The 16,375-nt window shown below is 38.3% G+C and overlaps 1 protein-coding gene across 4 annotated transcripts in view; it reads right to left on the bottom strand.

The window, feature by feature from the left end:
* npepps (aminopeptidase puromycin sensitive) overlaps nucleotides 1–16,375 on the bottom strand; it is a 197,873-nt gene that overhangs the window by 63,259 nt on the left and 118,239 nt on the right. For 3 of the 4 annotated variants that reach the window (XM_084684883.1, XM_084684884.1, XM_084684886.1), the window contains exon 17: nucleotides 3,203–3,422. In XM_084684883.1, coding sequence (XP_084541009.1) covers nucleotides 3,203–3,422 — 220 coding nt within the window. The remainder of the gene's footprint in view (nucleotides 1–3,202; nucleotides 3,423–16,375) is intronic. The other variant, XM_084684885.1, reaches the window with a different exon arrangement.

Raw genomic sequence — 16,375 nt, 5'->3', positions numbered from 1 at the left:
CATCATGAATGCGGCGTCTTCTGTCTGTGCTGGTGAAGGCTATGTTGATTGTGAGAGTAAAACCTCCCATATTGTGATACTATTTAACTGCCCTTTATCTTGTATTTTTGGTCCAGTCCTCTGAGATGTTCAGCTTGAATGAATCAGACACCTGCACCTTACATATAAATAATACATACCTTGATTTTGTCTTGGACTTGTTTTTTGGCAACTGACTTCATTGACTTAGAACTTTCACAGCAATTAGGAAGATAAGACATCTTCAGTAGTGACCAAAAGAACAAGATCGCGGATACAAATGGATGAAATGAAAATCCTCTATAGCATATGTGTCTAACTCCGGTCCTCGAGGGTCGCTGTCCTGCATGTTTTAAATGTTTCCCTGATCCAGCTCACCTGATTCGAATGAATCAGGTCGTTATTAGGGATGGGCATAATTAATCGACGATCGATTATCGATCATTAAGAATTTCGTCGATGACATTATTTGTTCATCGATAAAACGAATATGTGTTCCGTTGCGTAGTGCGAGTCTTGAAGGAATGCAATGGATTTTGCAATGTGGCAGGATTTAAACATTTTACCAAACAAAGCCAATGTTTGGGAAAAAAAAACGCCACAAGCCTACTCAGTTACCGGCGAGTTTCCATGTATTTCAAAAGTAAACATGAAGAGGTCACGGCGAAGTGTAGCCCAGTGAGTGAGACCATTTTGACTTAAAAATTACTTTGTTCACTGCCAACACTGCAAAGCTGAGTATAAATACAACTCCTCCACGACTCTAAAGATGTAGCTAGGCCTACCACTTGAAGAACGTACATCCGACCCTGGTTAGTGGCAGTGCAGCTGCTCTCGGGTTAGGAGCTGCGATGCACAACGAGCAGAAAAAATTACCCAACATATCTGCAAGTCCATCAAAATGGATATGCTACCCTTAAGTATTATTGAGGGCAAGGTTTTTATGAAGCTTTGTTAATTAGCCGGAAAAAAACGAGGGTCAGTTGTGTTTGAGCACCGGCTTCTAGCTGTCGGCTTCGCTTCTAGGAGTTACATAAATAGTTGTTCTTCTTGTAATACAGATCTCAATGCGGAAACACGTTGTGTTTTTTCTATTTTCACTGCATTTTGATATAGCCTATAAATAGTGAATATTAATGTAAAAATGTTAATGATTAATCGAAAATCGATCGTTAATTCTCCCGACGAACGATTAAGACAATTTAATCGGATGCCCATCCCTAGTCGTTATAACAACCCATTTAATTGAATCAGGTGTGTTGGAGCAGGGAAACATCTAAAACATGCAGGACTGCGGCCCTCGAGGACCGAAGTTTGACACCCCTGCTCTATAGGGTAGCTGGACTCAGCTTTAGAGATGGGGTGAGGAGCTTGGATATCTGAAGCCGGTGGTTGTGGCATGCTTCCTGGGATGCCTCCTGAGTAACTTCCTTCTGAGGTTTTTTCCGGGTATGACCAACTGCGAGAAGACCCCATGGCAGACCCAAAACTCACTGGAGGTATTATATATCTAATCTGGCCTGGGAATGCCTCGGGATACCCCAGAAGGAGCTGGAAAGCATTGCTGGAGACATAGACGTCTGGAATACCCTGCTTAATCTGTTGCCACTGTGACCCAACCGCAGACAAATGGATGATGCATGGATGGAATTCAAAAGTACATTTTTAGGGCACACTATCACTGCTGTTACATTGTAGATACAGCCAGGTGACCAGTACTGACTGATAATGCTGGCACAACAGTTTGAATTACCTTCTTTTTATATGGTTTGCTTAATGGATTAAATGCTGGCTAGCTAAGCCACAGCAAGACAAAACTAGAGGGGTGGTGTGCAATTGCTGGGGAAATAGCACACCTCACAACTTCAAATTGTGGGATGTGCTCCTGTATTTTTGTTTGCCCTTCGACTGGTTAGCTCCTGTGATTCCCACACAGCAGATGTCTAGTAGACTGATTTGCTCCTGCGATTACCACAGAGCAGAAGTGTAGTAGTTAGCTAGCTTTACAATTTAACGGGGCTCGGTCTGAATCAAAAGCACAAAGGAGCACAGCTGCAAGTTGAAGGTATATGCAGGTAGCAACACTAGTGCTAAATAAATATTTAGCTGGTCGGCTCCATGACGCAGGGTAAGTAGGGCTTGTGAGACTGCTCACCAAAAGAACGAAGGGAAACCAAGTAGCCTCAACTTTCCTAGACTTTTAGCTACGGTACTAATGCTGAGGGCTCACTGATATCACTGTCTGTTTTACTAGAACGTTGTATCTATGCATTGTTGCTAACGTGTGGGCTAGCACTGAGTTCCCTTGAGCCACATAAGGCACTTTTTGCCACAAAAACAAAAAAACTTGTAAACTCCTAAACCGTAGCCTGACATTGTCATACTCATAATTCTAGTCAGAATATGAGTCTGATAACTCTCAGTTGGGCTGTGACTATGGGGCGTGTTTCAATCGAACTCGTAAAAAAATGCCTCTTCGCTCAATTGGATAGACCTAAAACCAATCAGAGCAACGTAATATGTTGTTTGTTGAAAACAAATTCAACCCAAGCGCTCTTCCGGGATGTTGTTGATTACGTTACTGTTGATCATCTGTCCATCATCGTATAAAGCCCACCCTGGCAATTTCATTGGTCCGCCCAGCTCCTGGTTTTATATAGTTTGTCCCCAATACGAGCCCCTCCAGACCCAACTTCCCGACTTTAAGGACTTAAGCCCGACCTTAGGACTTAAGCCCAACCTTTATTTATTGCAATTTTACAAAACATATATTGCTACTGTGTAGTTACACAGTACACGGTTGCACTCAAACAGTAGTTTGACGACCTCTCTTCACATGCGCTTCATCAGTGCTTGGCCCGGAATCTTCCGCATTACGCTTTGCGTTTAAGTGGTATTTGAGACTGGAAGAACTCCTACAGTAAACTAATTCCGCATAGCACAAGGTGCAAACAACCTGTCTTGTCGAGGTTTCCATTGGGAAGCTTCTTAAAAATACATTTTCCCTGAAGCAAACCCGGCAATTCGGCTAGGCATACACCCGCGCTAAAACATCAAGGTGAAATCGTAGCTTGCGTAGTATAGACCCAGCTCCCAAACCAACTTTGAGAATAGATTAACGGCGATAACGGCCCAACACTAAAAATAAATTAACAATAAAATAAGAACAGCAGCTGAAACTTACCTTCACCTTGGTTGCTGTCCCAGCCTAGTTTAAGACCGATGGGAGTAAAGAGATCACGGATGAACTCTTGGATCTCCTCATGGAAGTCTGTGTGAGAGAGGAGGGAGGAGAGCACCCCCAGGTTGCAGCTCAGGTCACTCCACACGGTGTAGTTGGGCTCATTCACAAAGGCCTCCATTAGCTTTAGGACCTCTACTGTGCTTATCATGCCAGCACGTGACTAGGAGAGGAGGAGAACATAGTTATGTTATTAGTTTTGAATATGTAGACCAAGGGATAAGCAGGTATAGACTATTAGTTAACACTGTGTACTGTTTGTCTCCATACCTATCTGCTTAAGGTGAAATCATCCCAGTATTCAATTATTGATGTGAGTCATAATAGAAAGTGGAAAAGCCTGTTTGTATTTGGCTATATTTTTAAGGATAGGCACGCTCTGCTTCCAAAATAAAAGGCGATTTCGGGTGTGAGTGAAAAAAGACTCTCAAAGAAACTTAAAGTAGAAAAAGACCGCACTCTCAAGCTTGCTCGTTGCTTCTTTTGACCAGTTTATTAGAATGACAGCCGCAAAACGCGTCTGTAAGTGTAAATGTAAAGTGAAAATAATATAACCAGTCAGTATGATGACTTGAGCAAATATCATTCACGTCCTACTAAAACAGCGGCCATGCGAAAGGGAATGAGGAAACTGTTTCCTCTACTAAAAAATAGGTCACGTGAAAAATTATCCAAAGACTCGTAGAAAGACCTAGTCGGGAAATGAGCAAATCGTTTGTTTCCTCTAGCTACCAGTACAGATCCTATGCAGGTCACGTGAAAAATTATCCAAAGACTCGTAGAAAGACCGAGTTGGGAAATGAACGAATTGTTCGTTTCCTCTAGACTCGTACCCGAAGACCGAGTCTGGAAATTAACTAATCATTTCTGTTTACTTCGACGAGCCTATGCAACAGTCCCGATACGCGGCCACGAGAAAATGAACAAATCACTCTTTGAGAGGACTCGCTACTCCCGATTCCTTGTAAGGATTCAAACTCAAGAGCACGAGGTTGCAAGTCAGCCTCTCTATCCTCTTTGCTATACATCAATTGTGAACTTCTATGAATAGAAAGGACACAGTATTAGCTTTGGTCAGCTTTGGACAAAGCAGCTGTAATTAAGTCATCTTCTGACATTTCAAGGTGAAACTGCAAATTATATCTCATAAATGTAATCTGGAAGCCTATAAGGTTTGAAAAATCATCAGTCAAAAGGACATTTGGGTTATTGAGACAGACAATATGGAATTTCATTTTTAGTCAAGCTGACATATGTGTGAGATCTGTTTCGCGGTTGTGTCACCATTACTGAATTAAAGAAATGTTCTGCAGAAATAGTAAATTATATCATTTAAGACAAATAAAGCAACAGTATATAATAAAAAAAGGTGTTACTGTTTTCCCTTTCGTTAATCTGCATTTTGTTTTTTCACACGGCACATTAGCGCAATTGTAGCCTAAACTCTACCATACTTTGGCTACAGTTGGTGTTATTAATCCTTTAGGCAAAATGGCAAAGAAATCTGTGGTATGGAAGCAGGGGCGTTGTTAGACCCTTTTTACTGGGGCACGTGCCCCAGTATAAATCTGCTGTGCCCCAATACAATCAAAAGTTTGAGTTTTAACAATTTACTTTATTAGTCAGTGCATTCATTTATATTGATAATCCCGGAAAAAATAAACGCAGTACTGTTCAACGCTTGTAAAATCAAAGCAGTTTAACCAAAAACACAAACCGATGCCTGCAGAATTCCATGTCACCGTGCTCTTCTGAGCTTGCCAAATAGCCACTGCAGCATGCACACAGAAGTCCCGGTGTCGGACTCAGACAAAAAATTGAGGTAGGCTAAGAAAACATTACAAAACTAAAGAAAATGTAAAAATGACAGGCCTTCAGATCATCTTATTTTGACTAAAACATAACAATATTACATGAAGGTCATAAAACAGTATTTGCGCTCAAATGAATACGAAAATGAATGCGAGCTGGCATTAACCATAGATGTCCCTGTCAAAGACCGAGGAGAAGTTAGTTTCATATTCGACATTCGGAAGATGTCTCTTTGCGGTGTCGCGTTAGGGGCCGGGTGAAAACTTCCCTATACCATTTTGAAAAATTATGACTTTTATAATATTTTTATGAATATAAAACCTCAAACGAGTTTCCAACAATGTCTATACCTCTCCCTGCCACCAAAACCAATATCAAACCTGCATCCCTGAACTGTTGTATACTGGGTTAAGCAAGGGGAGTTTCTATAGCCGAGTAGTGTATTGTGCAGAGCCCGCTTGGAAGAAAAAAATTCATAGGGGCCTGTGCCCCAGTGGAGTTCTATGTCTAACAACGCCTCTGTATGGAAGCATTTTATCAAAATACCAGGTGACTCAAAACATGTTGAATGCACTCTGCTAACAACGGTTTATATTCCATAGTTCAACGTTGAATACGATGTACCACTTGAAAACCGTAAATTGGCCATCAGTTAATTATTTTACAGTGTATAGCATATAGGCCTAAGATTTTTATGTTTCGGAAAGTTTTAGGCCATGGCTGCTTATGCTGGGCTACTAGGTCTAACCATCTGCATTTTATTTTGAACAAAAGCCTAGTTTTCGATTTCTGTTGCAACTTTCCCCACTGGTCTTCTACGTAAGTTCGCATGCCGCACTTTTTCAGGCAGTGATCAGCGCGCTATGATGATTTGCATGTAAAACAACAATATTTTTAATTTGTAGTACATTCTAAGAGATAATAAATAATAATCAGGCATTTTTTATTATATTGTCATTCGGTAACAACAGGACTGGTACACAAGGCTTATTATTAGTGATGGCTAATTTTATAGCGGCTGAATCTGGAATGTCCAGCAGCTACATTGAGTCAGATTGGGAGAATGTTTGTACATTTATGTTTGTCTAGTTGTCAATGTCCCTTCTTACGTATGTATTTCTTTCAGATTATCTCTTAAAACAGTGAGGTAAAACATCACACAAAATGGTTTGATGAAAAACATAGTGCCATTTATAGAGAAAAAACCTGTTTAAAATTTAGATTAGTCGATTTTCAGAATCAGTGTTTTCAGTGTTCAGCCGAGTCTTTGAAGACCAAAGAAAATCTTTGTCAGGGACAGCCCTATTGTCTTGTAAACATTGCTTTGAAAGACATGTATCCTACACATCTACAACAAATGTAGTGTTTCTACACACTGATGCAATGTCTAGATGAAGAGGGATCTTATCAACAGAGCACAAGTTAAAAAATAGCAAGACCTAGTTCTGGCTCTTCTGGTGTAGTGATCCCCTCAGAATGAAACAGTGTTACCATTATGATTGTGCAGCTAGACAGCTACTGTGGTGTACCTGGATCCCTGTTTAACTAAATAGATAATCAATATCATGACAGGTTCGATACTTGTGGCTGGATTTGAACCGATGACCTTGCACTTGACCTAGCCCATTGAGCTATTCGATAGCTGTGGCTGGATTTGAACCAATGACCTTGCACTGACCTAGCCGATTGAGCTATTCGATAGCTGTGGCTGGATTTGAACCGATGACCTTGCACCTGACCTAGCCCATTGAGCTATTTTCACTGTTGGGTGAACCCAGTTAGGTTGAAATCCATCAGTCAAAATTATATTAGATTTATTGATAACAAAGATATTGAGGCAATGTGGAATTTACCAAAATACACGCCTTTCAGCCATATAGTAAGAATACTAACAATTGGTTCTCTCCTACCGGAGGAACCCTAATTATTACTGTATTTCTCAGAAATAAAAGCATGGCTTGTACCCCGATTTTACAGTTTTCTTGAGGTTGTACGGCTTATATTTTGAAGCGGCGTATAGCCCAGTTTTAGAACAACACAGTAGCTTTGTCACAAGATCTCTACAGACCGTGCAGCTAATTTAATGCTCAACACTGGAATGGGGGCTTTTTGAAAGAGGAATTTAAAGAGGAATTATTTACTGTGTCGTCTCAGTTACACTATCAGGGCTTGGAAATACAGTTACTTGCTAAAGTAGGCAAATGGCTAGTAGATTTCAGTAAATCAAACAGCTGCAAGACCCAGGGAAATGTTATATAGACTACATCTAGCAAACCAACATTAGCTATCATTGCTAACGACATTGGCTAATTCAACTTCGGTAGGCTATCCTCAGGATAGCAAGTTATACAAAATGTAGCTTGATTTCCCAAAAATTTGGTACTCATTGATCTTCTGATGAATCGGATAGTGTTTATGATTCAGTTACTCTGTGTCAGCAATACTAATGGTGGATCTGGAATATGATAGCTCTAAGTACCACCATTCATTAGAGCTCACAATTATGAAAAGTAATAACCTTGTATTCTAGGTATGGATAACTTATCTGGCCTTAGTTACCAAAGGTCCTTTTGGAGTCTTGCAAAGGGACTTTTAGAAAATGGATTTAGAGAATTATGTAAAACAGAAATGTTTTGTGGAACTGTTATCAACATTGGACTTGGATGAGGTAAGGCTTCATGTTGTGGTCCCATTGTGTTTTCCAGCTACCACCTCCAGAGCCGGCCCTAGGGTTTTGGGGGCCCTAAACAAAATAGTGTACGGGATTTTCACTTTGGGTATGCCTTGTTTAGGCGTTTCTAACACATTTTACAGAATGTTTGAGGTTAACTGCTTTTGTAAAAGAACATAAATTTGCTAGGGCTGTCAAGCGATTAATCACATTATTTCATATGATTAATCGTGATTAATCGCAAACTATTTAGTCTGCTAATTTGACCCCAATAAATGATAAAAAAAAAAAAACATTCAAAGGGTGAACTTAAAAACCTCAAATAGGCCTAACTGGATGATAATGTCCATATAACGAGTTCAGATGGAACACAACTTAAATTGTGAGGGAGTTTTATTCACTCACAAACTATACAGCTGTAGCTATATTAAACATCTACAAAATTAGACTTCTGGAATATAAAATACATTTAAGACATGTTGTCTCATAACCTACTTCGACATCCTGCTCCATAATATTCAAATCTCAGTCAAACATACTTCAGATACTTAAACAACCGCAGATTGACCTTAATATTGAACAATACAGTTTCTATTTTGTTGAACCCAGTCAGCTGCTCGCTTCTTTTGCAAGTGTTGTCTGCCATTTATTACCGGAGCGAACGCTGCTGCTGCTACCGCCAACGCTGCTAATACTGCTAGCTGTTTGCTTTGCTTGCATGTGATAGTTTAGGCTGGAAGTACTCCGGTGATAACTAAACTCAACCTGACAATCAATACACACAGAATTAGTTTTGTCAACCGAGCCGTCTCACAATGTTTTTGAATGGAACCTCCTATCTAAAAGCCCTCTGCATCATTCATCTACCGTCAGCAGTTGAAGTCATGTGACGACAGATGATTTTCAGGGTAAAAAAGAAATTAGCGTTACGGCACAATTTGTTTTTGTTGCGTTAAAGTGAGATTGCGTTAACGCGTTAACTTTGACAGCCCTGATATTTACACTTAAATGTTGATTCTGGATGTACCCTTAGACAAACAGGTGTAACATCTAAATGTTTTGTGGTACTGTTATCAACATTGGACTTGGACTACTTAAGACTTCATGCCATTTTTTCCAGCTAATAATTCCCACCTAATTCCACCTGCAGGCATCTGTATGCAATTCAAAACCGACCTATACCTTGAACCACTTTTTCAAACCGCCCTACACCTTGAAACCGGTAACCGGCCCATGCCTAGTCAGTAGACTAGGTCGAAATGCTACCCCAACCAGTACATGCTCTGCCGGCGCTGAAGGAATGGTGCCAGTTACTTTGCCTCACTACGACCCTTCCTTAAAACTCTGTGGTTTCACATTCATTGCACAAGTTCACCTGGCATGTCACAAAACTGAAGGAGAAGGAAACTTGACAGGCTGAGTATAATCTCCCATCTGTAAATTCGAAGACTTGAAATAGAAGCACAAACTAACTAACGTCTCCTACCTCATCCAACAAACACAGCTTTTTAAACAAGTAAAAATGAGTGGTGGGCATAATTTTTTTTTAAATCTAGATTAATCTCACTGTAATCTTGGAATTAATTTAGATTAATCTAGACTAAAATGGCTAATTTGAATTCCGCCAAAAGCAGTCAGAATATGTGTGCTACCCAAATAATGACTAAAAGTAAGTATTTGAGAACGGGTTTCTCAAGCCAGGTGAGCGAGGAGATTAGTTAGCTTGGCTGATAGAGCTGTGCTGACGGGCTTGCCTTGGTTGCACTCAAACAGCAGTTCGACGATGACTCTTCCCCTGCGCCACATCAGTGCTTGGCCCTGCCTCTTCCACATTAGCTAAGGGATACTTTGTGTTTAGGTGGTATTTGAGATTGGAAGAGCTCCTACAGTAACCTAATTCTGCATCAGACAATGTGCAAACAACCTTAGTCTTGTCGAGGTTGCCATTCGGAAGCTTCTTAAAAATAAAATTTCCCTGAAGCAAACCCGGCGGCTTCATAGCTGCATCCATGTTAGCACTTCACGTTTGATGTGGTAATTTCATACACAAGGCATACACACAGGTTCGTAGAGGTATACATCTGCGCTAAAATATCAAGGTGAAAGTCATTACCTATACTTTGTTTGAAAGCTTAGGTCCTCCAGAATTCAGTTGTTTGATTAATTTTACAGTACATGTATTTCAGATTCCCCGCAAAACCGACCAGCTAACATTGTTAGCAGTAGAACGTTAGCTTCTTCTCACAGCCATGCCCATACATGTAAGGGATAATGCCCGACGAGGTGTCCAATATCACCTGATAATGGACGATACAGAGGCGTGAAAACTCAGACGCGCAGCGGAGTCCATTATCAGGTGATATTGGACACCTCCGAAGGGCATTATCCCGCTTATACCATAGTCACTTGCCAACAATTTTTTTTTTTTTACAAACATTAATTTATGTTTTCAGGCGTTTTGCAATAGAAATCTAACATTTTTCAACGTTAGCAAACTATGATATTTCTAGTCCTCTCAGCTCATAGAACCAACATCGGCTTTCCTTTGACTGAGCTATTAGCCCTAAAGCTAACGTTATGCTAGCAGGATTCAAAGGCAATAACAGTGTACGGTTGACAAACAGTAAATATAATTTTACAGTGTTTGACAAGGAGATTTGCTAGCTAAACAGCCATATCACTGTCCCAAAATCAATATCAAGATTTTCACAAACAATATCGGCCATATAGGCTACATTTTCTCCAAACATTGATTATAATTTGACAGTATGTTTAACAACAAGAGTAGCCAACTATCGAGCCATGTCATTGTCCCCAAATAAAATCTATAATTTTAAGCCATGTGTAGAGTAGCAACAACTCTACACATGGCATTAATCGGCCATGTGTAGAGTTGTTGCTACTGTCGTGTTGGCCGCAGCCTGTCTGAAGTAGATTGACTAGCGAGGTGAAGCGAATGGGATGTGAGATAAGCGGTTACATGACACTGACACACTACATTTAGAAAAGAAACATTTTTTAAATAGGTTAAAATAAATATGAAGTCACTCATTGTTGTAAATACAAGTTAGCTTGTTAAAGTCTTTCAAAATTGTAAATGGAGGCTTTGACTCCATCACTGTTGTTATGGTTACTTATTTCAGATATTTTGTACAGGCTCCTGTGTAGCCAGCGGAATAATTTAGAACGGTGAAAAGACAGTTTTGCTGCAATGACAAAGTAGGTGTCCGTTATCACCCGATAATGGATACCTCTGCAGCCAATCAGAATTGAGTCTTCATCCAGACCATGGTATAATTGGTTATAATCTTGTATCTATTAATATCATACATCGAGAATACTAAAACATACTAAAATATAACCTACCTAGTTTATCTCTTATTACACACTTGATGTTGCAAGTGATACGAGCAGGCAAAAGGAAACTTCGGTGGGTCGATGCAAAGTATGTCGGCCCAAAACACTCGGACCTCTTCTTTCCATGGTCAAAACAATGATAAAACATATTTAGTTTAAATTAATCCTTAAAGCTACACATGTTATTCAATCAAGAACAGCGAGTGATTTTCTTTTTCTCTTTTGTTCTTTGATTAACATTAATGAGACGGACAGCAGTGGGTTTATTAGACGGCTGTCTCTAAGACCTACCGCACATGTTGCGGATGACACAAATCTGTTTTTCTTCTAGCTCTTCACCTTAATTTAAGACTTTGAAACTCATTTAAGACTGTGCTTACGAGGATACTTGCCAAAAATTGTAATTTTGACCGTTTTCAGTTTCTTCCTCAAGTAGGCCTCAATACGGTACTGGCTCGCAGTGTCTGAGAAGAAGCGGCTTTTCTTTCGGTGAGTGAGTCGGGTGTCTGTGCAAAGAATGCTGCTTCAGACAGCGCTTCTTCAGAACGGAATTGATTTCTACATTGGCTCTTATCGTGCTTTTGTTAGTTAGTTAGTTTAGTTTATTTGAACATGTAGAAAAAATAAGTAAAACTAGAAAAGGCTGTTCCTGCGAAACAGCAGTAAGAATGCTGAAAACCTGAATGGGGATAGCTGACCATGCTAAATAAGCTGAAAATTGTGAAATTCTTTAGAAAGTTATAAGCTGAAGCTTCAAAGCGATCGAAAAGGTATTTTAAATAGGGGCTGGACGAAGGCATAAAACTACAGGAAAGAGAAGAAAAATGCAAAACAAAGTGAAAAAAAACTGAATGAAGAGAAACAATGCATAAAAATGTGAACATTTAGCGAAAACATATTTTATGGAGTTTCAAAAGGCCTGAAATGTATGTTAAAAAGGGGAACATTTCAGAAAGATGAGCTGCAGGAAAATGTGAAAACCTAGCAGAAAACCAGTTGCTTAAATCTGGGTTGAACGAATTTGAAGGTAAGAGGACAACACTGGAATGACTTGAACTTGCTGGAAAACGTAGCAACCATTGGTCATTGGCAACAGACTGGCAACATTTTTACATAGAATCTAGGTTTCAGGTTCAAGACGGAGGAGAAACTTATAATGCGTGAACATGCGTGCGAATAACAGAAATTTGCCTAGCATCCATACCTCAAACAAGTTAACCTAGACGCAAAACTACACGTCCAATCCAAAAAAGACCCAAGACTCTGCCGAAACCAGAGATGTCCTTTATATGTCTCTGCGGTCAGAAATACGACTCTACCTGCAGTTTCCAAAACGTGACCCAATTCTGCTTTCATGGTGCTCGTTTGTTTGGTTGCCACGGTGATGGTGCAGCTATGATTGCTAATACGCTGAGGGCAGAGAATAACCAACAGTTACCTAGCATCCGCACCTCAAACAAGTTAACCTAGACGCAAAACTATACATCCAATCCAAAAAATGAGGATATTTTCCGAGACCCAAGACTCTCCCGAAACCAGACATGTCCTTTATATGTCTGTGCGGTCAGAAATACGACTCTACCGGCAGTTTAAAAATACGTCTACTTTCGAAATTATCTGACGAATTTTACCCACCTCTCCATTGAAGTTAGTGAGAGAATTTGAAAGGCTGCTCTCGCTTAAAGGCTCAAATCTGAAAATCTGTAAATGTGAGCTCTTTAGTAGTTACATTGGCTGAAAGAGGACAAGTTTTCCTACATTTTAAGGTATAACTTGTTTCTGTAAGTTAAACTATATGAACGTCAGAGGAATTTGTTTGACAATTTAGTTGAATACCAGAAAAAGAGCAGCCAGCAGAGTGTGCCACTCTGATGGCTGCTCAACCAAGAATGAGCTTACCATTACTTTTAATGGGAGAATAATTTGCACAAAAACCCCCAATGTCTAAAAAGTATAAAAGTGAGAAATACCAAAAGTCATAGCCATCATCTCCTGAAGGAGCTGAACGTTTTGATACCAAAATTGTAGGAATCGGTGAAAGTATGCAGGACTAGTTAAGGGCCAAAAAACCTACGGAAGAACTAAGAAGTTGGAATAATAAAGAGAAACAGGAAAACAATAGTGACAATGCTTAACAGCATTCTCACAATAAAAAAAAAATCTATATACACAGACATGCATACATATATAAAAATAAAATGACAACTTAATAAGGTCATGAATAATTCAAAAGTAAAAGTAATTCAAATGAGAAATTCCCATGTTCAAAAAGGAGTAGGAAGAAGTTCATAAACTTTTCAAGTCCTACCCCCTTTCTCTATTTTTATCGTTTAGTTCAATACGAAACAATTTGATGCTTCTTTTATACATACACCTTTACATACACCGTAAATCTACCTACCTACTGTTCACATAAACCCATGCATTCACATAGATGCATGTAGATGCGTGTATACATACATGCATACACATTATTTTCTTCTTTCTTTTCCATCTATCTTCTTCCTTTCCATCTATCTCTAGCAAATCTAATAATAACACCTTCATACTAGACTTCATATGTACACCAAGGAACCTGTATACAATACTATCACATCAAGTCCTTTTCGTATCCATTTAATATATTCAGTTTAAATAGTCAAATTAACTAACTTTTAATTAAGTAAAATAACTCAGTTGTACATGATTTCATCTCTTCACTGCAGCTGTTCCATACAGTAACTCCTTTGGTTGTGATGCAGTGATATTTAGAATTTGTTCTCATACAAAAGTTCCTTTTAAGTGATATTTACTCTCTCTCATTTGAAACAACCCTTGAATACTGTTCGATAGCTGTTGATTACTTATTTTGTGCATAATTTGTGCAGTTTTGAAGTCAACAATATCTCTAAATTTTAGTGCTTTTAATTTAATAAACAATGGAGTAGAGCTCTCTTCTGAAGGATGAATACATGTTCAGTGTTGGTTTTGTAACTGTTTCCCCATACTTCCAAACAGTAAGTAATGTATGGCAGTATGAAGGAACAATACAACATGTACAATGATTGTTGATTTAATAGGTAATTGGTTTTATACAATATAGCAATTGATTTTGATATTTTGGCCTTGATATATTGTATATGTGGCTTCCAACATAAATTTTTTATCGATTATCACTCCCAGGAATTTAAGTTATTTTACTCTTTCTATTTCGATTCCATTTATCATGTTTTTTATTTAAATTTGTGGCACGATGAACAAAAATTATCAATTTAGTTTTACTTAAGTTCAATGTTCGTTTATTTGCATCAAACCAGCTCTTCATCTTTTTAAATTCATTTTCCACTGTATCCAAGAGTTGTTCCAGATTTTCCCCAGAACAGATTAAATTAGTATCATCAGCAAATAAAATGGTTTTAAGTGTTTTTGACACCTCTGATACATTATTTATATACAAGTTAAACAACAATGGTCCCAACACTGACCCCTGGGGGACCCCACAGGTAATTTTCTTTAACCTTGAATTATGGTATTGCAATTCAACATATTGTTGTCGATTATGTAAGTAGCTATTTAACCAAGAAAGTGCAGTCCCCCTAATCCCATATTTATGTAATTTCATAGTCAAGAAATTGTGGTCTACTGTATCAAATGCCTTCTTAAGATCCAAGAATATCCCCACTGCATTTTTTTTGTTGTTCAATTGCTGTTGTTATTTCTTCCACAAATTGAATAACTGCATGTGAAGTTGTCCTATTAGCCCTGAAAGCATAGTGCTGATCACACAATATATTGTGGTTAGCAAAGAAGCTTTCGAGCCATGTAGAAAATATGTTTTCTAGTATTTTTTAGAATTGAGTAAGCAGTGAAACAGGTCTGTCGTTTGAAAGTGTATATTTTTCACCAGCCTTGTATATTGGTATCACTTTTGCCATTTTCATTTGATCTGAAAAGACTCCAGTTATCACAGATTGATTACACACATGCGTTAGAGGTTTAACAACACAACCAATAATACTTTTTACCATAAACATGTCAATACCATTCCAGTCAGTTGACTTTTTACTCTTAATGTTTTAAAAATCTAAATATATTTTTCATCAGTTTCCTTAACAAACATAGATTTATTCATATTTACATTCTTGCTTAGCACATCATTTATACTGCCAGTCTTTGCAAACTCCTCAGCTAAACCTGGACCAACTCCCACAAAATAGTCATTAAATTCATTTGCAGCCAAGGTCATATCCTTAACTTCTATATTGTTTTTTTGTCAGAAAATAGTTATTGTCTCCTGCTTTGCCTTTTTTATTCTTGATAATTTCATTCAGCACCTTCCAGGTGTTTCTTATATTGCTTCTGTTGTCCTCCAGTAGTTTACAATAGTAATTATTTTTGCTGCTTCTCATGATTCTGGTCAATTAGTTTTTGTACGTCTTATATTTATTTTATGCTTCTTTTATCCTCTTTAAAAACTCTTTATATAAGACATTTTTCTTCTTATATACATTTGATATTCCATTAGCTATCCACGGTTTTTCATCACGTTTCAGTTTTACTTCTTTCTTTACCATAGGACAGTTTTTTTTCATAAAGTGATGTTACAGCAGTCAAAAATGAATCATAGGCTTCATTAACGTTATCTACGTACACTTTGCCCCAGTCTTGTTTCATGAAATCGTCTTTGAACGTATTGATGTTTTCTTGGGTTCTGTGTCGGGTCATTGTGTATATTTTGTTGTCTTTCCTGGTCTTAGTGTAGCTATGTATGTTTGCAAAAACTGGTAGATGATTACTGATGTCGTTCATTATTAGTCCACTTTCAACTTTATAGTCAATGACGTTGGTAAATATGTTATCAATTAGTGAAGCACTATTTGTTGTAATTCTGGTTGGTCGAGTGATTGAGGGATATAAACCGATACTGTACATCAAATTAATGAACTCTGTAGTTTTGTTGTGTTCTTATGGGTTGAGCAAGTCAATATTAAAGTCTCCAGAGAAAAAAAATCATTTTTTTGTTATTGCTATTACTGAATATTTCTGTTATTTTTCCCTTAGACATGTCAATATTTGATCCCGGTTTCCTATAAATGCTGCTAATTAGAATGTTTTTCGATTTTTCCATTTCAATTTGTACTTTGATGCATTCCATTATTGTATCTAAAAGAAAATACATTTTATGAACCATTTTACATTGATATCTTTGGTCAATATATAATACCACCCCCCTACCCTTTGATTGTTTCCTGATGATGAAAAACAGTTTGTATCCCTCAATCTCAACCAAATCATGA

Source organism: Hypomesus nipponensis, chromosome 21 (assembly GCF_054491055.1).
Source record: "Hypomesus nipponensis isolate SF chromosome 21, ASM5449105v1, whole genome shotgun sequence".
Lineage (NCBI taxonomy): Eukaryota > Metazoa > Chordata > Actinopteri > Osmeriformes > Osmeridae > Hypomesus > Hypomesus nipponensis.
The sequence above is the reverse complement of the archived record's forward strand: the minus strand, read 5'-3'. Positions and strand labels throughout refer to the sequence as shown.